At 42.1% G+C, this 26,825-nt stretch overlaps 1 protein-coding gene across 4 annotated transcripts in view; it reads right to left on the bottom strand.

Moving 5' to 3' along the window:
* Positions 1 to 219: 219 nt before the first annotated feature.
* Positions 220 to 26,825, bottom strand: part of LOC133507677 (SLIT-ROBO Rho GTPase-activating protein 3-like) — a 38,527-nt gene continuing 11,921 nt past the window's right edge. Inside the window, exons 1-21 of one of the 4 annotated variants that reach the window (XM_061832976.1) lie at positions 23,503 to 23,585; positions 23,151 to 23,313; positions 20,619 to 20,681; positions 16,376 to 16,567; positions 15,594 to 15,722; positions 15,284 to 15,505; positions 15,079 to 15,180; positions 14,134 to 14,331; positions 13,964 to 14,048; positions 12,690 to 12,717; positions 11,821 to 11,923; positions 10,827 to 10,887; positions 9,952 to 10,029; positions 9,566 to 9,700; positions 7,574 to 7,679; positions 7,278 to 7,505; positions 5,958 to 6,031; positions 5,697 to 5,877; positions 4,574 to 4,717; positions 4,180 to 4,453; positions 220 to 3,000 (exon numbers count right to left, since the gene is read on the bottom strand). In XM_061832976.1, coding sequence (XP_061688960.1) covers positions 2,536 to 3,000; positions 4,180 to 4,453; positions 4,574 to 4,717; positions 5,697 to 5,877; positions 5,958 to 6,031; positions 7,278 to 7,505; positions 7,574 to 7,679; positions 9,566 to 9,700; positions 9,952 to 10,029; positions 10,827 to 10,887; positions 11,821 to 11,923; positions 12,690 to 12,717; positions 13,964 to 14,048; positions 14,134 to 14,331; positions 15,079 to 15,180; positions 15,284 to 15,505; positions 15,594 to 15,722; positions 16,376 to 16,567; positions 20,619 to 20,660 — 2,847 coding nt within the window. In that variant the 5' untranslated portion in view covers positions 20,661 to 20,681; positions 23,151 to 23,313; positions 23,503 to 23,585 and the 3' untranslated portion in view covers positions 220 to 2,535. Of the gene's footprint in view, positions 3,001 to 4,179; positions 4,454 to 4,573; positions 4,718 to 5,696; positions 5,878 to 5,957; positions 6,032 to 7,277; positions 7,506 to 7,573; positions 7,680 to 9,565; positions 9,701 to 9,951; positions 10,030 to 10,826; positions 10,888 to 11,111; positions 11,143 to 11,820; positions 11,924 to 12,689; positions 12,718 to 13,963; positions 14,049 to 14,133; positions 14,332 to 15,078; positions 15,181 to 15,283; positions 15,506 to 15,593; positions 15,723 to 16,375; positions 16,568 to 20,618; positions 20,682 to 23,150; positions 23,314 to 23,502; positions 23,586 to 26,825 lie in introns of those variants that run through there. The other 3 variants (XM_061832975.1, XM_061832974.1, XR_009796871.1) reach the window with 3 other exon arrangements.

Consider the following 26,825-nt stretch of genomic DNA (forward strand, 5'->3'; position numbering starts at 1 on the left):
CCATTATAAATTGCAGATAAAGTACAAAAATAATGCTATGTAGTAAAATCTGGAGACTACAGATTACATTTTTACCTTAAGAAAATTCAAAGCTATAAATAACTTGCCAACATTATTTCATTCCATTATTTCAGATGTGAGATTTTTTATTTTTTTTGTAAATGTGTACTGCATTCTGTAAGTGCAGTTGAAGACAAACAATACAACGACAACTTCCCCCCGATGTATTCTTTAATTAATGGTTGTGCAAGGATAAGAGTTACAAAAAAAAAAAAATCTACAGACTAGAGATGATAATATATCCTGTTCCTATCATACATTGTTATTTGTACAAGTCATCATTTTAACAGCATATACGCATTAGGTCAAACGTAAGATATATTGATAATCCCGGTGAGATGGACGACAAAGACCACCGAGCGTAAACAAGCTCATCGAAAGAGACTCTACGTGCGATCTAGACACGGCCCCAAGCTTCATTTCGTGTGCTAGTACCACGTTTCTATTACAAAATCAACAACACAGACGCGGCACAATTCCTGTGTTTTTAAGTGCATTAGTTCATGGCAGGAAGTCTACTAGGTTGCTGATGGTTTTTTTGTTCATTTTTATTTCTTTTTTAAACTATGTTGTTAAATGACTGCTATTTTCTTCATTTTCTCTGTAAAAGTTCCAGGAATGGTGTGTGTGGCTAATCCTTTGCAAAGTCCCAACGTTCAAGAGATGTTTCTATTTGAAGAATATTAGCAAACAAACGTACAACATTTGGATTGTGCTCGGTCAGTCTGTCCAAAAATAAAAGTTCAAAGGTGGCAGGTCACCGATGCTAACACGCTATCGCGCTGCTAGCGGAGACGGTAAAACTGGCGTAAAGCAACAAACTTCGATGCTGAACTTGAAAATGTAGAAGTGGCATTCAACATTTATACTGTACAGTTTTCCTCAAATAGTAGCAAAGGGTATTTAAAGGCTATATAGTATCTTTTTGAGAGGAAGTCTTTGTCCAAATGCTCATTTAATGTGTTTTCGTGACTTTGTTAAAGGTTGTTACTTGCCTGTGAATTTTATTGGATGTGGCCTGGGAACCCTTGCAACCTGGCAAAATTGGGAGCGAGAATGTAACGACGTTGGGCCAATTCTAGGGTTCACACACAGAACATACTACCGTAATTCCCGGCCTACAGAGCGCACCTGGTTATAAGCCTTGGTACACAGAAAGAGTTTAACGCTAGCAAATAAGCAGTTGCGCTAATGCTACCACTGTGCTAACGCTACCACCGCATCACTGATAAACCTCAGGGTTGAAAGCGTATGAAAAAAGTTGCAGCTTGTAGGCCGGAAATTACGGTGAGTAAAATGTGGAAATATCTCGCGCTCTAGCCACACCATCCATGCTGCAAAAAAACATGGGACAGCGCACCCTCTGGCGAATAGATTTCATGGCTAGCATGTTGAGAAGTCATAATTCAGTTTGTTACATTTGCACTTGTCAAGATCGCTCATTGTCCTCAAATAAAAACGTCTGCGCTTTTCTAAAGCTAAAGGATTTTTTTAGACTCTTGTAAATTTTCTTTGAAGTGATAAGCAAAAAATAAGCAGCTGATCTTGCTTTTTTATACCTATCTGACTGCCCTGTGATCTTAAAACCGAGGTACCTCCCCAACTGTGATTTTGGGAGTAACATTGCAAATCCAAGTTTTTCCTCACAAATAAAGTGACCTATTCCTTCATTATATCAAGACCGACGACCATTTATATTGGGAGAGACGTTCACGTCTTTGAGTTGGAAGAGTTGAAACGCGGCTTCCATTAAAATTCAAGGCCACAATTGAGGGATCTACACCGCACATGTTAGCAACTGCCCTTGAGGAAAATCAAACAAACGCTTTTTTTTTTTTTTTTTTTTTACTGGGATTGCGTCCATCATAAATTTATTAATGGCATTAAATAATTTTTTTCTACAAATGTTGCACTTTTTTTTTTCTTCTAAGAATGCTTTGTTGTGTAAAAAAGTATTCAGCTGCCATCCATATGGAGATACAATTTAAGTATTGGCCGCTACCACTGGAGGGAGCCACAACTCCAACGCATGACTGCATTGAATCTGCAGCGTCCTGATGTGCTCGCGGCAGTTTCAGCAAACGTCGTTACACCGTGCACAAAAGTCCTATTGAGCCTCACACTAGCTACCTTTAATCAAATCAGTACGTCCGCAAAAGTTTAGCAAACGACCTAAGTGGTGTGCTACCCGCGAGGGTGCAAAAAGTTCCAGCTCACAGCACATTTGCACCCTAATAAAGTCACCGACTTGGTCCATATTGTTGGCCAACAAAAGCATTTTCCAGTGCATCCATTTTAAATTCAGCATCTGTGCTATGTAAGTGTATCGTTGACTGATTAAGTTAAGGTGTGAGTGGAGATTTGAGAAGAACCAGCAGTTGGCGTGACCAACTAAAGATTAGGTGCTGTTTCGGGTTTGAGTGAAGGCGATCAGACTTTGTTGTGCAATACTCGTTTCGGGTCTGACTGGTGCTACTATATGTTACCCTGTTTGTCTGAGGAGGACGACGAAGTGGATGGCGAAGGGGAAGGAGCTTTGGGGAAAACCCTGTCAGTGGGAGTCATGCCCGGACTGCCCAGACCCGACGAACTGGAGCTGCTGGAACGGTGCGGCCCCTGGCCCTGCGTGAGCACGGGCGCCGGCCGGACCGGTCTGACGGGGGGCGGTCTGACGGGCGCGTTGGGCCTGCGCACCGCCAGGGCGGGTTTGAACGTGGTCATGGTTTCCGAAGAGGAGCTGCTGCTGCTCCGCCGCTGGGCCGCCTCGGGATCTCTGATGACCATGGTGTGCAGGGGGCTCCCGGGTACGTCCTGGCCACCTCCGGGGTGTTTGAGAGGTTCCAGCGTGTCCAGGACCACATCGGGAGCGTGTTTGGCAACATTCTGCCGCTCCAGCTCGCACAGCTCATGGAGGGCTGTGTTCATTGTTTTCTCTATATCCTGACAGACAAGGTGGAGGGACAATATCATGCTCATATTTAGAAACTACTACCAGCAGGAGGCCAAATTTTATGAATTTATGAGGTTGCATGAAGACCCGTTGTTCAAGGGTCCGCAACTCCTTACAGGAAAGACATTCTTTTCAAGACAAACATGATCCTAATGCCAATTCAACATATTATAACGACCATATGTACACTGTAATTTGTATTTTATTTTATTTTTTTTACAATTTCTAAGCATTTGAACATGAATATCAAGGATTCTCACTTTCACCACTTTTTGGTTGACCACCACTTGACACATTTAAATCTTGCAATGCATCATCACCAGTAGAAACGCCGAGTGATTCACAACTAAAGTGACTGATGTCACTGCTGGGATGTCAGATTGGCGTCACATGACATAGTCAGATCAGAGGTTTTAATTGGCCCAAAGCAAAAGAAGCGAGGAGTAATTAGCCAGGCCCTTGTATGTAGTTATACACTTACAAAAATATCACATCATACTCAAACTTTTAACAGAAGAATTGATTACCGTAATTCCCAGCCGACAGAGCGCACCTGGTTACAAGCCTCAACGAGTAGATTTGTAAAGGAAATACCATTCGGTACCATACATACGCCGCAGCTGTGTAAAAGCTGCAAGTGCCCAATTGAAACAGGAGATATTTACAAAGAAAGACGGTACACAGAAAGAGATTCATGCTAGCTAGCTAGTGCTAACGCTAGCGCAACGCTAAAGCTAGCACCGCGTTAGCGCAAATGCTAACAGGGCCGGTTAGAATAAAACTTACCGGTAAACACCACTGAGACACGCCAGTAACACAGTAGCAACACGCTAGCACAGCGCTAACGCTAGTGTAGTGCTAACAGGGCCGGTAAAAGTCACTTCCTCGCCACATATATTCCACTGGTCTCATTGTTACCTTTTCCGCTCGAGTGCCCCCATGCGGCCGTTAGAAAGAAATGCACAAATTAGCCGCATATCACATAAACCGCAGGGTTGAAAGCGTGTGAAAAAGGTCGCGGCTTGTAGGCTGGAAATTACGGTAATATTTAATACAGAGTATTATTCACAAAAAAAATTGCAATTTTTTTTGCCAGGATTTCATCGTGTACATTGTGTCGAGTGTACCTAATATTGTGGCACTGTCAGTGTTGATCGCCAACCACTCACCTCGGCGAGCGCTTCCGCCTCCAGGGCTTTGTGGTCCCCCACGCTCGTGTGACGACTTGTGACGGGAGATGACCGCTGAGGATGCCCGGCGGCCCCGAACGTGGCCAGTCGGCGCTTCTCCGGGCTGTCTATCAGACCCCTGGTCACGGCTATTTTGTGAGGGCTGCAGGGCCGAGGCGCGACCCTCGGGGGCCCGTCGGCGGATCTGGTGGGGCTGTGGCCGTCGCTGTTCCTGTGGCGCTGAAGTGGAGCGCCATCCGACCTCACTCTGGCCCTAGAAGGATGCGTTCAAAATCAGTTGACGGCTCTAGTTAAGTGGGGTACTGTACAGTCATACACATACAAAAGCCCACTTTTGTCAGAAAAATGTCCAATTCAAAAAATTCCCACCTACCTTGCCAGTGGTGGCCCATAGCGGCGTTCGAGAGGGTGTTCAGATAAAGACTGGTGCTCATGTCTGGATGAGGATCGGTCCTCGTGGAATCCACTGCTGGTCTCGCTGTCAGTTCTCCGAATGCTTTCAGAGAATGCCTCATCTCTGTGCCAGATAAACAAGAAAACCTTTATAGAATTTTTGTTTTTATAGCTTACACATAACAAAAACCCAAATTCCACCATCTTCACAAATTCAAATATTACGTAAGACACGACAGAACATATTCCTAATTTGGAAATAATGCAGGAATTGGGCTTCTGAGATGAATTTTTGTCTATGTTTAATACATCTGTAAAATATTTGAATTTCACTTTTTGAATCAAACAAATTCAGGGAAGTACCATTTGGTACACACATACTGTGTAAAAGCTGCAACTGCCCACATTGAAACCCACATTGAAACAAGAGATATTTCCAAAGAAAGACGGTACACAGAGAGTTTAACACTAGTGTCGCCGCGCTAAGACTAACGCTAGCGCTGCTGTGCTAACGCTAACGCGGAGCTAACAGGGCCAGTTAAAAAAAAAAAAAAACATACCGGTAAAAATCACTAAGACAGCAGTAATACGCTAGCAAGTGCTAACAGGGCCAGACCGATAAAAGTCACTTCCTCGGCACATATATTACACCACTCTCACTCTTACCTTTTGTGCTCGAGTGCCCCCTTGCATACGTTACAAAAAAATGCACAAATTACCCAGATCACCGCATAAACCGCAGGGTTGAAAGTGTGTGAAAAAAGTCGCATCTTATAGGCCGGAAATTACGTTAATGGCATCAGTCATTTTTATAGTATATCTATGACCCCTGCTGTACTTCCTTTCCTGTGCTACAAACAAAATTGTGAGAGTTAATATTTTGGCCTTAAACAAACAGTTGTACACCATTGCAAATTACAAGAGTACAAATAAATATAGTATTATAGTTTTGTCAGTATCAACCAGAACGCAAGCTTTATTATCTTTGTAAAGATGCAGACTCTTTTTGATGCAGTTCTTCTATTGGATACAACTGGAGATGGAGTTAAGGGTTGTTTTTATATATTGGGATGCACAACCCTATTCTCGCGGAAGGTACGTACATGTCCTGCACCACAATGTACTGGTGCGGGATGAGTCCGTCCACGCCGTTATGTCGACCCTCCCACCAGTCCTCAGAAGCCCGCAGGTAGAGTAAAAGAGACGCTCCTTTCTTGAAGGAAAGCTCCCTGGGACTTCGGCCCACGTAGTCGAACTTGGCGATGGCTTCTATCTGCTCCAGCTCTGCCAAAGGGAAAAAGTTCTACCAAATGAGATTTCATCCTCATACGATGAGCTGTAATCGTAACCGTACAGTGACTCACCATCATCGCTGGTGTTGGGCCCGGTACCGTTGTCCACCTCATCAAGAGCACCGGCATCACTGTGTGGGCTCTCACTGCGTCAACAAAAGATCATATCATGTCATACACAGACAAAGACAACCGTTACCAATCAATTACACCTTGAAAGGTAACTCCAGAACATCTATCACACAAACTACTTATCGATAAATGCATGGTTTTAAATTCAAAACGGTGAATCATAACAATGTTAAATGTAGGAAATCAAGAAGAACAAGCTGTTTTATGCTTTTACAGGTAATCTAGAGCTTTAAGGAAGATAAATTTAAGACATACATAGACACAAACGTCGAAATTATTAAATATAACTTAGACTGAAACGGCAAGGCCTTCATGTTATATAAGAATACAGCAAAGCATCGGTTTTCGAACGAAAATCTCGAGATTTTTGCTTGTTTTCGAACGAAAATCGGTAGTCGACACCCCCCCCCCCCGACAAAACCTGGAAATATATTGTGGGTGGCCTGACCTGCTGACCCACGACGCGCTTTGTTGTGAATTCCCACTCCGCAGAAAAAACCCGGAAATAACATAATGTTGTTTTTCTCCTTATGGAGGACTAGCGTATTAAGCCCCAATCGTGGCTCCAAAGAAAGGAAGTTGCTTGTTTAAAGTTATTTTGCACTTTTGTTAATAAAAAAAGTTTATAAGGCTGGGGGGCGAGTCGCTACAGATACGGCAATGCACTCCCAGCTGAGCGTACTCTACGACTAAAGCATACATTTTAAGCAAAAAAATAAATATATTTCTTAAATTATTTTCTTATATTAAGTATTTAAACTACATGTATTTCTACTATGCAGCTTATTATCAGAAAAAGCTAAAGAAAATGCTTTAAAAACCCCAAATTTTTAGGCTTGGTATGCATTATTTATTTTTCCATTCATTGTAATGAGAAACATCGATTCGGTTTTCGAACAAATCATTTCTCGAACCGTTTGCTGGGAAAGATTGTGGTCGAGAACCGAGGCATCACTGTACTGTATACGTACAATTGTGTCTGTGGAATTGTACGAATGGCATTACCGGTAATTTTAGAGTTTAAGGCTTTTGCACTCAACCAGCATGTACGAGGAGCCTTTAATCGAAATACCACAACGCTTTGTTTTTGATACCAAATAACATCAGCACATATTTTTGGTTCCTGCTACTTTCAGTCTTTGTCCTCATCGCCGTTTTATACTGTATATCCTTGAGTTATTTTACTTCTCTTATTGTTCAACTTTCATGTGGATTTGGCCTATATATTATTCATTGGCACACGCTGGACCTTGAACTCACCAGTATTCTTCACCTCCAGCCATGCACTTCTCATACACTGGTCCGTCCAAATCACGCTGGGCTGGGAATATCGCCTCATGGTGGATGATGATGGTCTTAATGACCTCATTAACGTGCGCCTGGCAGGCCACGGGATCCTGGTCCTCCGGTATCGGCATCAGTGTGGGGCCGAAGCAAATAGCCAGGTTGTAAGGGTCCATCATGTTTTCGTCGCTGTACTGCGATAGACTGGAGGGAGGCGGCCAATTAGCGCCACGGCAGAGCTGGAGGAGTCCACTTGCTGTGAGGGGACTTACTGGTTTAAGAAGGCAAACAGGTATCGCATGACGACGACCACGGGTTGCTGGAGAGTGGCAACGATCTGCTGAAGGTGATGAGCTCGATCGAAACCAAAGTCTAGCTCTGAAAAACAGCAGCAACAAGAAAAGTCAGAGAGTCACCTTTAAAGGTCGAGTATCATGCCTATAAACATTCTAAAATAGATAATGTAATGAAAAATGCATATTACATTATTCACTTCAATTTCTATATGAAAAAAAAATAAATATGAGCGGAGGATACAGTTGTGGAAGTCTCATTCGACATTCAAGTGGTAGCCAAATTGCCTGCTACGTCTGTTCATGACATCACACCGGGACATTCGCCAGTGAAAACATGCTGTGGCACCTACTAAAGGACACGGAAGCTTTTTTCAAAGAGAACATCTCACAATCGAGTGAAGTGACCGGGGCAATAACACCCTATCGTTTTGGGCCATATTTAGATCCCTTCTAACTAACAACAAACTCCTAGACAGTATGTATGAGCCACCCTGGCCGAAGCCGTCCGCCACGGACGAGGCGCCGCCGAAGCCGTCTGCCGCGGACACAATCGAGTGAAATGACCGGGGCAATATTACCCTATCGTTTTGTTTCGAGCCATATTTTGATGATATGCGGATCATTTCCAACTAACAACAGACTCCCAGACAGTATGTATGAGCCACCCAGGTGGCGCTGTGATGAGCCACTCCGGCGGAAGCCGTCCAAAGCGGACGAGGCGCCACCGAACCCGTCTGCAGCGCCGACAGGTACATCACCACATTTAGCATCCCCTGACTTATGTACGCAGATCTTTTCTTACATTCTGAGAGGATTATGTCCCCTCCCCCCCAAATATTGTCATTTGGAACCCACGAAGCTCTCGTCCTTTGCACCCGCCCAATCCATTTTTCACAAGGAACCGGGTCTTTTTGAAAAGTATGAAGAATGAATCCATCCTTCCGGGTGTTCGAACAATATCCAGCAATACAACGAGCCGGTATTTTGGCTAACACGAAGGAACAAAAAGCTACCTTCCCGCAGGTAAAATTAATAGAAACATACGAGCCCCCCTGAGTGCGGTACTGCCCTGTACGTCACTTAATGCTTCTTCTCAAAAACAAATCCCTCGAGAGGATTTTCATGGCGGGAGTTACAAAAAGCCATGTACGTGAAAAAATGGATGGGCCCATTCTGGCTGCCTTTTTTTCCATTAATAACATACAAAAAAATCATGCATTTCATGACAGTGGACCTTTAACAACCAAAAAGAGGAAGCAAATTCTTTGTGGATCTGACAAACATATAAGATGATTAGCATGAGAAGTGAGATTTTCCATGTTTAGTGTGAATTGCAGCAATCTGATGGATATTTAATCAAACTGCAAATTCTGCTCAACTCTCGTGAGAATATACAAGTTCAGCGGGTTCATTTTTAAATATGTTATGTTTAAAATTCTGCCGAATTAACAATTTTGATCATTTTATCTACCTCAGAAAACTATCCTAACGATATTATAATGTGGGAAATTTGGGTGGAAATATCCTTGAAAATAAACACGTCGTGCCACACTGAAAAACGACCCGGTGAAAATAAAGTCATGGAGTCCACAGAATCAAGTCATCATTCCAAAAATAAATTGAAGGCTGCTATAAATATTGTGAGGAAAAATAATGTGGTTTTAAGCGATAACAAGTATATTTTGCAGATATGGCGTTGGAATTTCATGAAGATAAAGTCAATTTCATTATCTTCAACTGAGCGTGGGAATTTTGGCATTCAATCATGTAACGTAAGATTTTACTCATTTTCTATTAAAGAAAAAAAATCTAAAAGTATTCTTGTAATTTATCTACTCTCTCCTACTAATCCTTCACAGAGAACAAAAGCCCTTTTAGGAATGTTAAAAGAAACACACAAAGAATGAGTGAACTCCCAAAACAGAGCAAAAGCTTCAAGTTTGTCAAGATTCCTGAAAGAAGACTCACTCGTGGTGGATATGAGGTCGAGGAAATGCTCTTTCGGGAACAGCGGCTTCTCCAGACCCCTGAAATAGAGCTTAAGGACCCCGGCCACAGAGTTGATGTCATGATCTGACTGATCGTCCACCAGCGGATCCTCTCCTACAGGCAAAATCAGATGTCACAAACATAATTGGCCATATGGCGTTATGACTGTGAGTGCATTATGTCTGCATATTTATTATCACGCCAAGACCTCATGCATAATGTATCTACAATGATTAAAGGTACTATATACTAATATATGTATAGGAGTCTTTCTAGCTTTGCACTTTAGAGAGATGTGTGGTTTTTGAGGTGGAGAAAAATGCAACCTAGACTCAGTCGAGACAGACGAGAGGATTGGCACTGACCTCTTTCAAATGCATTTTTAATATCGTTGACTTCCACTTGGGATCCCGGAACTCGAAATATACCTTGTTGCTGAAGACCTGTTGAACAAGTAAATCGGAGTAAAGCACACTGAATAAAAAATGGAAAAGTCATCAAAACGCTCACAGCACGGAAACGAAACGTTTGGCAGCACATAAGTACCGTATTTTCCGCACTATAAGGCGCACCTTCAATGACTGGCCTATTTTTAAAAACTTGTTCCACATATAAGGCGCACCACATTATAAGGCGCATAGAATCGACGCTACAGTAGAGGCTGGGGTTACGTTATGCATCCGTTAGATGGGCTGCGCTAAAGGCTCAATATTGACCCATATATAAGGCACACCTGATTATAAGGCGCACCGTCAGCTTTTGAGAAAATTAAAGGCTCTTTGGTGCGCCTTATAGTGCGGAAAATATGGTAATTGCTGGGCAAAAAATCACCATACCACGCTGTACTTATTTATATAATATCCATCCATCCATTATCCAAACCGCTCTTCCTCATAAGGGTCATGGGAGAGCTGGAGCCCATCCCAGCTAGCTACAGGCGAAAAGCAGACTACACCCTGAACTGGTCGCCAGTCATTCACAGGGCAGATATCGACACCATCACTGAACGGGAATCGATCCCACGCTTCCAACATCAAAGTCGGGCGTGTGTACCACTACACCATCAGTGACTTTTTGCATCTCATATCTGATGTCCTAATTCTAACATTTGAGAAGTTTTTTTTCACTAAATTTATACATTGGACTGTTTTCTTTTTTTTTTTTTTTGCCCCTTTTTCAAACATAACACATTACACAATGCACAAACACACCACATGTACAACACAAAATGCGTTCCCACCATAGAGATTGATGTATCGGACGCAACTCTCAACCACCACTGGTATGGGCTGCCCTGAGTCCTGCAGTCAGATTCAAATGATTGTAGGTAGAGGACCAATAAATACATGAAATCAATAATTACATTTTTAAAATCCAATTACATTAATTTTTACAGTTACACAACAAGACTATGAGATGCGATGAATGGTAGCATTACAGTATCTGCACATAAAGGAGCACCAATAGAACAGAGGCCCAGAAATGTAGCAAAATGCTGATGCCATCCAGCTATAGGACAGAGTACCTGAGTCCTCGTTCGGACATTCCGTCTTCCCCTGGGTAGAGAGCAGTAAGGCACGTAGACAGCGGAAGAGAGGCGACAACAACCACAAACAAGTTAGTGAGGAAGACAGATCTCACAGAGAGAAAAAAAAAAGGAGGAGATCTGGAAATGCCAAAGCACCGATTCAGTGCCTTATGGGGGTGCGCGAGACACGGGGGGGCATGGCCTTGGCAGAAAGGGGAACGCTACTTTTAACTCAGAAAAAGGAGATTACGCATTTCAATTCAAAGCCTGCAGCTGCTTTCCTGAGCACTAAACTGCTAATTATATTCCAAACCATTTGGACTGAGGAGTACAGATGCAGACTCTGCTCGCCGTGCGTTCATTTAAGTAGTCGAACACGGCTGGTGTGCGGCCAACTGGAATGTGGGCAGAGCCGCCGGACTCGGTTTGTCCCGGCTCGCCGGGACGAGAGCGTTAAAAGCAGGCTGCAGCTCCGCGTTTGGTCGATTTGCCGCTGCCTGATTTTGATGAGGAGACGGCGGGGACAAGGCGACGAGCAAGAGGAGAGTCAGAGATTGAGCGAGCCAAACGTTTGGGTAAAAGACTGGCCAAAAAGGTGAGGGGGGGGGGTAGAAAAAAAACAAAACAAAAAAACAACAACCCAAAAGGACCACCAGCGAGACAGCAGCGCTCACGAAGAGACAAAGAGCACGCGTTGGGCTCGTACCTGGATGAAGGCCTCCAGATTGCCGTTAAACAGCTTACGCCTAAAAACGGAGCGAGGTCTAGACTTCCGTATTCTCTGAGGTTTAGGGGGAAGTATGGGGGGCCTGGGGAGAGGGTGGGGGGGGGGGGGGTTGGTGTCACGGTTGGTATAACAATTGTGACTAATAATGCAATTCCTATAGCATTTCATAAACATCACATCTGCACCACAGTCTTTTCTAAAGCCTCGATGTGACTCCTGCTCGGACTTTGGTCGGCTGTTCCACTTGAAATTAAATTACTTAATTTAATTAATTTATTATGTATTTAATTTTCTTTAAAAAAAAAAAAAAAGGGACAGCAGGACAGTAATTCCCAACCCCTTTTACAATCAGTGAGGCATGCGAGGTCATCAGGTGTGACCCCACATCACTTAGCTGGTCCGAAAGTGATTTATGCGCTCCAAATCAAAAGCTAGGTCGTCTGTCAGCTCATTTGTGGTTTTACTGTTTCCAGTGTTTTTATGTCACACTTAGCATACAGTACTAATGGTCTTAAATGTCAAACATCTGACCCGGAAACAGAGTACTACTGTAACAAAATACAGTGGACCTCAAGGAATTACCGCCAGTGAGACTCGATGAAGTTTTTAACAACCACATGAAAGTAACAAAACTAGTTAAATGTAGTTAAATGACAGAATAGTGTATCTGATATTGTAATGGTAACAATGTACACCTATAACTTGTTTCTATGTCTTACAGGATGTTTACATTGACACTCTCATTCCCACACCGGGATCTTGTTTTTTGCCATATCCAGGGACACGGACGGAAGGATTTTACACATCAACAACTACATTATCCTCTCTCTTGTCACCGGACATCTTACCTTGTTGTTCCATATTCAGCCCTCTCCCCTAAAAGGAAACACAGCACAAAAGGGGTTAAATTGGTATACGCCGCTTTTCAAACGGTACAGTTGAGTGCCGGTCCAAAAAAAAAAAAAAAAAAAAAAAAACGAGGCTGCCAGATGGAGACGGAAAGGGGTGTGATGAGAAAATCGGCATCTATTCAAGCGCACTCAATGGGGCGAGCACCACGGCTGCGTTTGTCACGGCGCCAAGCGGCGGCCATTCAGCCGTCGCCCTGGTTACGGGCCCAGAGCCCCCCGAAGTACCCCGGATAGCCCGACTGCTTCCTCTGCAGAGTGCAAACATATACATGGGGCAGTTTTTGGGGTGTTCTTTACAGGGAATGATTTCATAAAATGCAGTCCTGCACGCATTCACCCCAACATTTTGATCATGAAATTAGAAAGTCAGGTTCAAGAATTCTGGCATGTGTAAAGCAGCTTTCTGCACAAACTCGCTTTATGTCACATAACTGTAACCATACAGCGGACGACTTGAATAACTTTGTAGCTGCGCCATTAGACATGCTCCGTTATCACTATACTTACTGTTTTTCATTTGTTTAACTTTTATGGAATAAAAGTGTTTTCCATTAAAATTAATATGTGCTGTAATTATGCAATTATTACAGCTGCATTAGTGTACGTTAGTCGTAGTCTGGCTTATTTACAAGTTTATTATATACAAGTTTGGTCGACCGCCCTCGGAACGGAACTCAGACTCCCATTATTACTATATCTTTATGAGAGATTGGTGTCATGTAAAAATGGATGTTAAGTTTGGAATCAAATAGGCGTGCTTACAACATGTATGATTGTTTTAACAATGATTTAGCAAAGTGGGTAAATGGTCCCATATCAGTATAAAGTGTCTTTGGCGTTCTCATCAGAATCACACATTTATCGTGAAAATGTGGCAAAACAATACAATTGGAGGTCATAGTACAACTAGCCAAAAATATGTACACATTCTACTAGTGCAGTAATAAGTCATTTACAATGTGTCTCCTCCATTATAATTTATGTTTTCATTGGAAGTACTGTACTGTATTTGATTTTTGGCATGTCCCATACCCTGCTCTGCTAACCGCAGTGTGTATATCTTTTTGATCACGTATATTCAATTTTCATACTGAACGTTTTTTGTTAACCCGACATTGCTGTCCACCCTGTCATCTTTTTTAGTGAGATGGGGAATTCTTAAAGGTGATATTGACTCAGTACTAGTTTTAAATGCATTTCCTCAGACTCGCCTTCTCCCAGCGTCTGCTTCAGAAGGTCATGCTTGGCTTGAAGTTTGACAATAAGGTTGCTGCCGTTCAAGTACTCTTTGTATTTCTGTAGGGATGAAGAGGATAATTAACATAAAAAACAAATTATACGGTGTATTTTGCAGTAATTAAAGCTAAGAATCTGAACTGACGGTGAAGTAGAAGCCCTCGGTCTCCTGCTGATTGGCTCGTCTCTTGGAGATGTTGGCCTTGCTCATGTAGGAGTCCGACGAGGCCGACTTGACCGACTCGGTGGACTGACTGTGCTGAAAGGCTTCGGACACGTCGAAGTCCTCCACTGTGAGCATGTCCTGGAGGGTCTGCATGGTGGCGTCCAGGGTCTTTCTCACCTGACACACACATGCAGTATTGTTAGCTAAACACTTCATACAACATTTATCATACAAATAATAGAAACCAAGATATCAAACGAACATATTCCATCCATCCATTTTCTTAGCCGCTTATCCTCACAAGGGTCGTGGGGAGTGCTGGAGCCTATCCCAGCTGTCAACAAGCAGGAGGCAGGGTACACCCTGAACTGGTTGCTAGCCAATCGCAGGGCACATCGACACAAACGGCCACAATCACAATCACACCTAGGGGCAATTTAGAGTGTCCAATTAATGTTGCATTAATGTTGCATGGGATATGGGAGGAAACCCGAGTGCCCGGAGAAAACCCAGGCAGGCACGGGGAGAACATGCAAACTCCACACAGGCGGTTCCGGGATCGAACCCGGGACCTCAGACACGTTCCAGCTGACCCACTGTGCCGCCCATACAAACATATTAAAATTAAAAATGCTTTTCTGCAAACAATCATGGCGGAACCTCGTGTTAGGAAGTTAATTCATTCCTTGACCTCATTTGCAACCAAAATGTTCTGAACCAGAAGTCATTTTTTTCCATTGAAATGAATGGAAATATAATTGATCCATTCCATTTACTTGTTTTTGAGATCACTGTGTGTTTAAATATAAATATATAGCTTTTGACTCTATGCCTTTTAGTGCTGCGTAGACTGAATGTTATATTGGCACATCTCATCCATTTTTTTTTTTTTAAAATCTGAGATTTATGGAAAGAAAGTGTCACCTCTTCGTTTTCTATCTTGAGGGTTGCCAAGCGAGTCTGAAGCTGCTGGTAGCGCATCAAGAGCTCCGTCTGGACAGGCTGCTGTGCGCTCACCTGGCAAACCTGGCGGGAAAAGCGGCACACAAACTCTGCTGTGATGACTTGATAAGGAGGGCGCAAGAAGCGAAAAATAGAACTTCAAATAACCTCGCTATCTCCCGCTCACCTCGTCCCCCATGTGCGGCTGATAGTCAAAGCGTGCGGGAGGACAGAACATCTGACAGTGGGCGTCCATGAACTTGTGCTTGTCTCCTCGGACGTCCATGGCGTCCACCGCCCCTTCCAGAACGTCCAACCCCTCGTGCCGAGAGGTCTCTAGGCTATATTCGGCCGACAGGTAGGTTCTCAGGGTCCGCGTCAAGCTCGCGTGGTACCCCATGTCGCAACACTATGAACAGGAAATTTAATATAATCCTTTTTTTATCTGTTCACTGAGCGCTAACAGTTGCTCTTCTCCTCCGAGCGGCTGTACCTACATCTATCATATCGGACACATCGTGGATGTAATATTTTGCCACCAAGGCGTTGGTGGCTGCCAGATTGAGAAGATAATCATTGCGGGCTTTTGTGCATTTGAGTTTGTTTTCAAAATACTTGGCTTGTCTCTATGAGAAAGAAAAACAAAAATGAGTGATGAATAAAGTGAGTGCAATTTTTGAGCTATTCCAACTAATTTGATTTTTGTCAGGTGGTTTGAGACAATGGGACAACAATGTGGCATTTCTAAGACCTGTGAACAGAGGATTTAACGGTGGGAGTCATTTTAATTATGGTCTGAGCGTTCCCGGTGCTGATAAGTCTCCTTGTGATTAATGCGCATGCGCGTATATTTTGTAAACTTCCGGCAAGTCTGAAACATCCCCATCCAGCAATATATATATATATATATATATATATATATATATATATATGTATATCGTTTTATCAACTTTTCTTTTAAGGTTAGGTTAGGGTTAGGTTATAACGTATGTTAGCTCCCTCCATGTAGAAGAAGGGGAACTATGAGACCGGGGGATTTCCCAATATGCGTCTGCTATGTACCCAGAGTTCCCTGTTAGTAACGTATGCGCATTAATCACAAGGAGATTTTTCAGGACGGGAGAGCACTCAGACCGTCACACCGGCTATATAATAACGCAATAATAACAGCATATTAAATCATCTTCTATGAATTATTCTATCTTGAGCTATATGGTGTCAACACTATTTCTGTATCAAATCATCCAAAGTATGTAATCATAAACCAATCAAAAGACACCTTCTCCTTCATCTTCTCCATTTTCTTCACCGAGCTCCGTCGCTGCGGTCGCTCGTCGTGACCGTATCGCAGCAAGGCGGCACTGATGTCGTTGGCCTTGCCGATGTGCTTCTCCTCCTGCTTCTCGGCCTCCTTCAGCTTGCCCTCGGCGCTGATGCTCTCCGTGTGGTACATGTGGTACGTCTTCATCACCTGTCACCCCACCACACACACGCTCAATGTCAGGAGCAAAAGAACTTTTCAGAAGCAACACAAACTTCAACCTAATTTAATAAAGCTTGTGAATTGTAATTGGGATCTTAATTTTGAAGGGATGGGAGAATTGTCCGATGTCCTAAAATGTTGTTTCCACGTCAACGTTGTATTGATCAGCGCGTCATGTGTGTCGGTAAATCGATTTACCACAGCTGACATCACATCTAACTTCTTTTGACAGCCAACTCGCTGAGACTACAAACGAGTGCAATCCATTTCCACAACAAATTTTACAGTCGTCAGAATTCTTAATAATCAACTCACTGAGTAATTGATTTGTATGACCTTGTCTTTTATGGTTGTCGTTTTATTTGTCTAGCCTTTTGCAAGTAGTGATGATATAGTATAAATTGTAACTCAAAGATCAGGAATTACTATGGGCTGAGAATCTCTTGCACTCCATAACTTCGCATTTGCCTACTAGTTCTGAGGATCGTAGTTCAAAACATGTGTGTTAGCTTAATTGAAGACTAAATTGTGTCTAGGTGTACATTTAAGTGTCTATACACTATAGAGCAGCGGTGCCCAGACTTTTTTACCCCAAGATCTACTTTTCAAGCAGCCAGCTTCTCGCGGCTGCCGACGTTGATGATGATGATGATGCTCCCAAACCGTTTTAAGGTTAATGTTATGTTGCCTCCTATATTTAAAATACAGAATTAGCTTTTTGTGCACTGTATCGTAAGTGCTTTCATCCTGGATCAGGCTCTGCCAAGGTGGAATTTTAAAATTACACATCATCTCATCCTGCACTTTCTAGTTTGGCTACAGACCAGACCTTTCCTACTCAGAAAAGAGAAAATCTCATCCAGTTTCACTACATTTTCTTCGATGATTCACATACTCCGACAGTCATTGCATCTCAAAACAACAGCATTACTTTTTTAACTTTCTCCATTGATATCAAAAGTAAACATCAGCACTATGTCTCGCTCGTCTTTGCTCTACGTTGCCCAAACTGTGTTGCGAACTAAAGCAGCAGTGGTGGACGCTGTGATTATAAAACACATTGATGGGCGGCGTAAGTACTGTAACATTTGTAATTATGAGTGTACGTCTTTAAGAGCGGGTGGGGGGGGGGGTGGAAGGTAAAGTAGGAAAAGAGAGTCTGGCGGAGCAGCCATCATCGTTGGAGAAAGTTCTGTGTGCTGCCTAAAAGAAACCAGTGGCTTCTGTAGAGTATGGATGTGAAGTGTGCCATTGGATGTAACAACCAGTCATCCCTCACTCATTGAATCACATTGCAAAATGCCACAAACAGAATAGCTGTATACTATAATTTCAATTTGCATTGGATTTTTTTTTTTTTTGCGCGCAATTCAGAATATCTGCGAAGAGACTGCATCAGCGGTGCACAATTGCGCACGTGCGCAGTTTAGAGGGAACATTGGCTGACACCTTTTTTTTTGTTGTCACGCCGTCCGCAATTGACCAAGACTGCCTCGCGATTGACACATTGAGCACCGCTGCTATAGAGTATGTGTCCCACAAATGGCCACCCACCCAGTTCAGTATTTCAGCTGCCACGCACTGTTCCACAAGAAAAATAGTCAATAAGGAATGGGGGGAGAAATGATCAGAATCAACGATGTACAGTAAACCTCAGGTTTTATTAAATGACTAAATAATGACCGCGTTATAGAGAAGGTGGTGTATATCATTTAAAAAGCATATCCTATAGCGTACAATGCAGAGTGATGCATTTTCTCCCATTCACACACCAGGGAGCGTAACTTAATCATCTTTGTGAACTGGAGCCTTGGAACTGGGTGTGTCTTTCCATTCCGCCTGTATTGCTTTGTTTGCTGGTTTGTCTTCAGCACGTAATGCCAAACCCAAAAGCATCCCTACGATGCAGGCCTTACAAGCACTGTGTGTTTTTCTACTTTGTTAACTTCCCCTTCCTTGTCCTCTGTCAAACCCAAAGACAAATGCCCTCGAGACACAGCATCGTGATGTCGAGAAGGAATGTGATCACAAAAGTCAAAAGACAACCGCTGAAAACCATTGATAAAGTTATACGTTGCACTCTTCAAAACGATGAATTCACTTCATGATAGTGGCGTAAATCAAGCTTGTTAGACGAGCTGAACAGCAAAAGCACATGAAGGGAATGGTAAAATTAACTACTGGCATGCCTTCTTTCAGAGAGTCATGTTAAACTGAACAAATTTAACTAGTAAACAATAAACGACTGCAAGGGAAAGCTGCTACACTCACTCGAAAATTACGGTTTCCTAGCAACCCCATCTCTGAGCGATGCGCTAGAGGACACTCAGATCGATACACAAGGGAGGATCGGGTCTTTTGTGGTGACAGCAAGCAGCACTCCCGACAGCACACCAGACAGCACAAGATCAATATCGTATCACACGTGAAGCTCCCTAGTTTTGCAATTTTAATGCGAGCAAGATTCACATGACTTCGTCTGGAATGACGATGGGAATAAACTATTGCAATTTTGATGCTTCGAGTGGAGGTTTTGGAGGCACGAATATGATACAGCGTGCGTCTGTGGCAAGAAACAAATACATATTTTATTCAAGAAGTGTTGTAGCTGTTACATATAGCATGCTTTGTCGAGTCAAGTCGATTTATGGAGCCCTTAAGAGTCACAAAGGGTTTTACATCCTCGCAGTTGACAAAAAAAATCAATCGATAAATCAATCACTTTCTGATTCGTTTATTTCGCTTACATAGCAAAAAATAGAAGTAGAAAAGACTATGACAACACAAACGTGAGGATGGACACCCAGTGCAGCCATTGGATACAATTTCATATGTTCCGCAATGACACTTGGAATTCGAAACACTTGTATCTCAAATCATCTTTGCCCATTGAAATGAATGGAAATCCATTAAATCCGTTCCGTACTCCCCTCCAAACAACAAGCATTCCTGTCAGGAGAGTAGCACTCTATGATATTTTATTTTTATAATAACATGATCAAATTGAATTTAAAGACTGTATTAATTCGGGGGGGGGGCACGGTGGCACAGCTGGAAAGCGTTGGGCTCACAGTTCTGTGGTCCCGGATTCAATCCTGGACACACCTGTGTGGAGTTTGCATGTTCTCCCCGTGCCTGCGTGGGTTTTCTCTGGGCACGTTTCCTCTCACATCCCAAAAACGCGCAACATTAATTGGACACTCGAAAAGGTGTGATTGAGAGTGCGGCTGTTGTTTGTCTCTATGTGCCCTGCGATTGGCTGGCAACCAGTTCAGGGTGTACCCTGCCTCCTGTCCGGTGACAGCTGGAATAGTCTCCAGCACTCCCGCGACCCACGTGAGAATAAGCGTCTAAGAAAATGGATGGATGGACTCAATTCATTCATTTCATTCAGTCATACGGGACTGAAATCTGAACAACCGGGAGGTCGACCAGCATCACAGATTGGATCGCGCTCCGCCTTTATGAGGGGAGATATACAGGAGCATAATGGTGCCAATCCAGGTATTTACCGCTACACAATAAATACGGCAGATGGCTTAATCGTCCTCAGCCAAACAAAGACGCACTGGATACAGCTGTTTTCTATTCACAACACAGACCTGTTCTCCGAGTGAACACACATGCTCATACAATGTGCATACATGCGATATGCGCTATTGGAATCTTTTCAACGCGCACACAAACAACCTTTCCCAACAAACAGATGCGTCTGACCTTGAGCAGCTGCAGATACAGCAGCTGCTCATTTTGGCCTCAGTGAGAAACACAGCCACTCTCCTGTCCACCCCCGGGAAAAATTCACAATAGATGAATGCAAACGTGAGTGACCTCGGGAGAAGTGCGAGGATAAAATGCTGATCGAGCAATTGTGTCGCGTGCAGTGTCAGGCCAGCCAGCTGTTTCACAGGTTGCGGTTTGACAATTGACAGGAGGGAGGATGCAGCGACGGCGAGACGCTGGCAGCCAACACGCACGCAAGGCCAGACAACCTGTTAAGAACATTAAAAGAAGGGATAATGATATTTGTTTGACTCACAGTGTAGAGCTCAGTGGTGACTTTTACAAGCTCCTCGTGCATCTGCACGCCAATATCTTTGCTCTGTAAAAGAAATTAGTACATATTAGAACAGGGCTGGGAAAACGTTTGTGCTAAAAGGTAACACTTAAAAAAAATTTTTTTTTAGAACAGACTCATGGGAAAAAGATTAAGTATAAATTATTAGATGAATAATGGGAAAAACATTTAAAATGTATTTTCTTTTGTCATTAATATTTTTAAAACTTCATTCACTTCTTTATTAAACAAAATTTAAAAAAAATGTAGTTTGATTTATTTTCTAATGTTACTAACTATTTTACAATTATTTTACCAATATACATGTTAATAGTATATGGATGTGAAATGTTTTATTTTACTATTATTTTTATTTTTTATTTACAGTAAATTATTAAATCACTTCCTTATTAAACTCAATAAAAGTGTTAGATTAATATGCAAAATTGTTTATCTGGTGAATAAATTATTTAACAATATAACAATTATTTAATAACTATTTTTACAAACATTAAATGTGGATGTACATTTGTTAATTAGACATTTGTTTATTTTTGATACTAACATTATTAAATAATTAGCATTATTAACCAATCATTTAATATAAATTGTAAACATATTTTAAATGTATTCAGAATGTAAAATTATTCGACAAAAAATATTTCTTCAATAAATTATTTTAACCCATTTTTTAATAAACTGAATTTTAAAATGTCACATTTATATTTAAAGGAGTTTGACTAATTTGCTGTATTTCACCAGCTATAATTATTTAACTAACCAATTACTTCATGAAATAAATACAAATTGAATAAATGCATATTATTCCAACAATTTACCACAAAAACCTTCTATATTATTGCAACAAATTCATGAGGATTCCTGATTGGAGCGGGCGGTATTTGGTCCTTCGGGCATACTTTGCCCACCCATGTATTAAAGACAATCAGAATATGTTTGAGGATGGCACTTGTGAAATTATTTTACATCAAGAAATCCGATGGGGAGGTAAATATTGTTCTTTTCAAGCTAAGGTTACTGTAGCTCATGGCTACGATGAACCAGTCCTCGAGGAAGAGAGGGTTTGTAGGTGAGGGGGCTTGGTGAAGTTCACTCTTCACCACCTCCGGAGGGACCACTTGTCAAAAACAACAACATTGTGTTTTCAAAAAAAAAAAAAGGAATCTAAACGTCAGCACATTCCCTCCATTTATTCCCCAATAAACACCAAAGTCATCCCAGTCCCACATGTGCAACATATTAGCAACGAAACAGCACTGCGGACAAACGCACTAGAACGTGTTTTTTTTTTTTTTGAAGAACTCTAATTTGCTGTAAACTCTTAGAGGGCAAGACCGACTTTCTGCCGGCTCTTCCTAACTCCGCTCTTTGTGCTGGCCGGCTGGCTGCAGGCCAGCCCGTCGAGGCTTCCATCGTGACACTGCGGAACCCCCAAGAGGGTATAAATTACCCTCGATTCCCGTTGCTGTCAAGCGATAGTAATTTCACATCGCTTGGACAGGAGATCCATCACAGCCCCTGAACCACAGCCACGTTCCCGTCTTTACACAAAGCACATATTATGCGCATCTGTTATGAGAGCGTAACCAATAGTGACAACGTTGGACAAATACGCAATCGTACCGAAATAGTGAATGAGATGATTACATAAGATCAGGATTTATGAGCAGGAATAAAGAACGCTCTCATGGTGAAACTACCACGTTTAAATCAATATTGGAAAAGGAACTATTGTTTGAGTCACACATGACTGTCCACCATCTTCAATATTTGCATAAACCGTGATAACAACAGTCTACACACAGAATAGCTATTTAATGGTACGGATGCTAAGTAAAGCCAACTTTTTAGTTGACATTATACAGTAGAAGTATCTCACATTGTCAGCCATTTTATTATAAAGTTAGAGAGCCAAAGACTTGTTGTACAGTAATATGTTATCAACAGTTAAGCCCAAAATGATTTATAGGATATGTCTAATCTTGGAGTGACTTGGTAATTGCTCCGCTGGTATCTTTTAGTGGGAAGGATAAGATGAGACAAGACAGTGAGTGACATCGTGTTAACAGATTTAAGAATGTTTGTAGATTTACATTTTTGTGTAATTTTGACAAGGTTCAATATCACAAAGTCATCACATTCTAAATTTACACTTGATTGGAATGAAAACCTCAAACTTATCTAACACAGCTACACTGGCTTCACGTCATTTACATGCAGGAGAAAGATTTTGAATATGAATTCGCTAACTATAAACTTAGCCATGTGTTTAGATCCCAACACTTCTCAGAACCATATGAAACAATTGAAAAGACGGCGCAAAACGGAAGACTCGGATCAAATACTCTCCATCCAAAGACATCTAGAACCATATTTTTGTAGTGACAGTTACAAAAATCAGTCACTATTCATGAATATGTAGCGCAGCGGATGACCTGTGACGATGCACGTTACGTATTACCAGTCCGGCACCCATTTCATTCCAAAACTGACCTTTTTGAAAAGTCTGAGGACATCGTCGCCCACGTGCGTCAGACGGACAATGACGTTGTTGTTGTAGATGTCGCTGAGTGTGGCGTGGTCTCTGCTCTCCCGCCGGGTCTGGTCCAGGACCAAGTACCAGCAGTTGATGGTGGACAGGAGATTTTGGTCCTTTCTGAAATCAGAATCCGATTTAATCAGAAGCAACACAACCACAGCAAGACGGCACGGGAAGTTTGTGGTGGGAACAGCCAAACTTGAAGACGGTTATGATTTAACTCTGTTGTTGTGGTTTTTGAGCCGATTCTGACTCATATTTTCACAAAAATCAAATCAGTTGTGGCACAAAGATAATCGTCCTTACCCTAAAACAACAAGCTGTCCAAACACTGAATTTTGGGTTATCTCTTGTCACCATCTCAAAATCTCCTCTCCAAGATTGCAAACTTTACTTGGTCTTCAAAAAGACAGCTGGACACACACACATACAGAAACGCACACAAACACACAGCCAGCATGCGGGCTGCTCTTGCTTCTTTGCTCGAGGGAGCATGTGAGTTCAATTATGTTCACACCGAAGAGTTTGTTTATCTTCTTTTGTCTTCAGGGAACGTTGGACTATTTTTCCACCGTCAAACTTTTGTGACTGAGACGCTGTTATGAAGCCGTGAAAGATTCGTGCCATTAAGGCCGTCAAGACATTTTGCCGAGGGTCAATCAATGACCAACGCCAAAATCAGAACAAAAGCTAATTTTATGACTGCTGTGACTTATGTAGCTGATGACGGAAAACAATGGAGGATTGGATCGAACACTGAACATTGGAGGAGAAACGACATCTCTAACAAGACAGCATCGCTTCTGCCGTAGATTAGGAAGAATCTTTCCATAATCAACTTAACAGTCTCCATTTTGCAAGAAAAAAAAAAACTTTTAATAGCTTATAGCTCCGCTTTGTTGGGGGGAATATAGCGCAAAATATTGGATGTTTGGACAATACTATTTTGTTGCTTTATATGAACTCAATCATCTACGACTATTCCATACAAGAGCAATATGAAACAAATATTGACAAGGTACACCTTGGTTACGCTGTTTGACTTCGGTGCCTTCACGATCTGAAATCAAATGACAAAACAGAAAGAGAGAGTTTATTTTTGGAGACTGTCTGAGTTTTGAAGAGCCTTTTAAAAGAGTCCTACTTGATTTTCTACCAAGTCATTTCACATTTTTGATTGTGCTAATCCCTGGCGACGACTAATTGTTTGGACTTTTCATTTCTTCAATTGATACACAGAAACTCACTTCTTTTCTTTCATAACATCATTATTTTGTTTTTGATTTATCATGTCACGATTATACATTTTATTATTTACATTCCATCCATCCATTTCCTTGGCCGCTTATCCTCATGAGGGTCGCGGGGAGTGCTGGAGGCTATCCCAGCTATCAACGGGCAGGAGGTGGGGTTGAACTGGTTGCTAGCCAGTCGCAGGGTATATCGAGACAAACAGCCACACTCACAATCACACTTAGGGGCAATTTAGAGTGTCCAATTAATGTCGCATGTTTTTGGGATGTGGGAGGAAACCGGTGTGCCCAGAGAAAACCCACGCAGGCATGGGGAAAACATGCAAACTCCACACAGGCGAATCCAGGATTGAACCCGTGACTTCAGAACTGTGAGGCCAATGCTTTCCAGCTGCGCCACCGTACCGCCAATTTACATTCCAGTTTGGAGTATTCGGTGTAATTGATTGTCGATTAATCACGTGGCGAAATCGAGAGAACATCCAACATGCAGACTTGATGACAATACTGTGACTTGGCTGTCCAAAAAAAGAATTACAAGCAATATTTTTCTTAATACTACACCAGGAAGGAAACAGGATTCAAGAACAAGCGGTTGGCGGGGACGTAAAACAAAAGCAACATGAAAAAAAAAGTCTTCAGTCAATTAAAATGATACTCGTGTCAAAGAAACAGAAGGCGCCGAACATAAGCATCTTTTTGTTATTCCCTTTTCATTCCAGTGCCGTCTCAAAACTAAACACGAGTTTGATTCTTGACACTGGATGCCATGAAATTAACTGTAAAATACTTTGGCTATTGGCCTCTCTTCAAGAAAGGACGAGAAAAAGTAAGATTCAGGAGCGAGGTTTTGGAGGTCAAGAAAACAGCAGCGAGCTAAAGAAAAGCAAAAAAAAAAAAAAAAAAAAATCCTGGTATGTATTATTTGATGCAAAATACTCTTTGGTTAGGTGCAGAAATGAATTGCTCCGTTGCACTTTCATTGCTCAACTCTAAGGAAAAAGAATTTATTCATACCAGCAGTCCTGAACCTTTTTTCATGCCGTCACGCAAACACAAACGGTATTTTTGACCGACCGGCGTTGACGCAAATAAATATGAATGATTAATAAACGACTGAGCGTTACACAGAATTTAGTTGTTGTAAACAGTGGGAGCTCTGTGGTAATTTCTCTTCAACAAGCTGGTCCCATCTTGGGGTAATCGGGGCAAACTTGTCTTTGAAAGCCAGGTGTTTTTGGCTCCATGTGCCAAAGCAGTTTTGATGGCTTCGTAGCGTCATTTTCATATGTTTGGCAACATATTACGCAGAGCAAGTTTGGTATGTGCACGTCATATGAGCAAAAAGTCCCACTTTAGCAGAACTGCTGATATAGTCTATAAAATGCAGCTTTCTTTTTCTTGGAAGTTGTAGGCTCTTCTTCTGTTTCATTATGTTCCCATTTTCTAGGAACGTCTCAAAGAACCTGAGGTTTTTGTTTTTTTTTAACATTATGTTAGCTTGGGGGCTGATTTTTTTTTGCCCCGGATCGCATGACTGAGATGAGTGCTTTGACAGAGGCACAGTTGGATGCACCTGATTTTCAAAAATGAAAAAATTTCTCAGACCCTGAAGAATGAAATCAAAATACACAAGTTTTGTTCGGTCTCTCTGTGCGGCCTGGTCGAGTCCACAGCCTAGTGGTTGGGGACCCCTAAAATCAAGAGACTTTTACATAAAAGACTTGATGTTCTAAACTTCTGATGCAATTCCAGAGCAGAATAATTTTGCCCTGAGGAGTGATTTCCCAGCAACCTGCATGGATGTATCTCAACTTCACGTTATCTTCTTTAGACAACAAACAAGTTCCCATAGATCAGTGAAATAGCACCCGCCATTTTGCCAATCAATTCCACACAATCGACAGAATTCCCCCAGTAATTCACAAGTCATCCTTCTTGCCTCTACACTGCATCAAAAGCGGCCTGAACATGTCCTCGAGAGAGCTCATGCACCTACGTCATAAAATCACGTGACTTTTGTTGGCCTCGCCATATTGCCGGTCTAGCAAAGCATGGTTCAATGCTAAGTCGGTTGGAGACGACACACAAATATGTCTTATAGCACGACGCCCAGAGTCTTGTCCGATACCGTTAGACATTTAGAAGGTTAAAAAAAAAAACAAAGGTACGTGGAAAAATTAGATAAACTTGGCATAGAGGACCCTTATTTAATGCTGAAGTCGATGTTTTCGCCAAAAAGAAATTGGGACTGTTAATTCGCTTCTGCTTGCCTTGGACAACTGGATCTTCACGTGGACCTGGTGAGTAAGTCGTTGAGATTTACACGGAAGAGTTTGAAAGCGTAGAAAAGTCTGGACGCATACAAATACTTTG

This window comes from Syngnathoides biaculeatus, chromosome 10 (genome assembly GCF_019802595.1).
Source record: "Syngnathoides biaculeatus isolate LvHL_M chromosome 10, ASM1980259v1, whole genome shotgun sequence".
Taxonomy (NCBI): domain Eukaryota; kingdom Metazoa; phylum Chordata; class Actinopteri; order Syngnathiformes; family Syngnathidae; genus Syngnathoides; species Syngnathoides biaculeatus.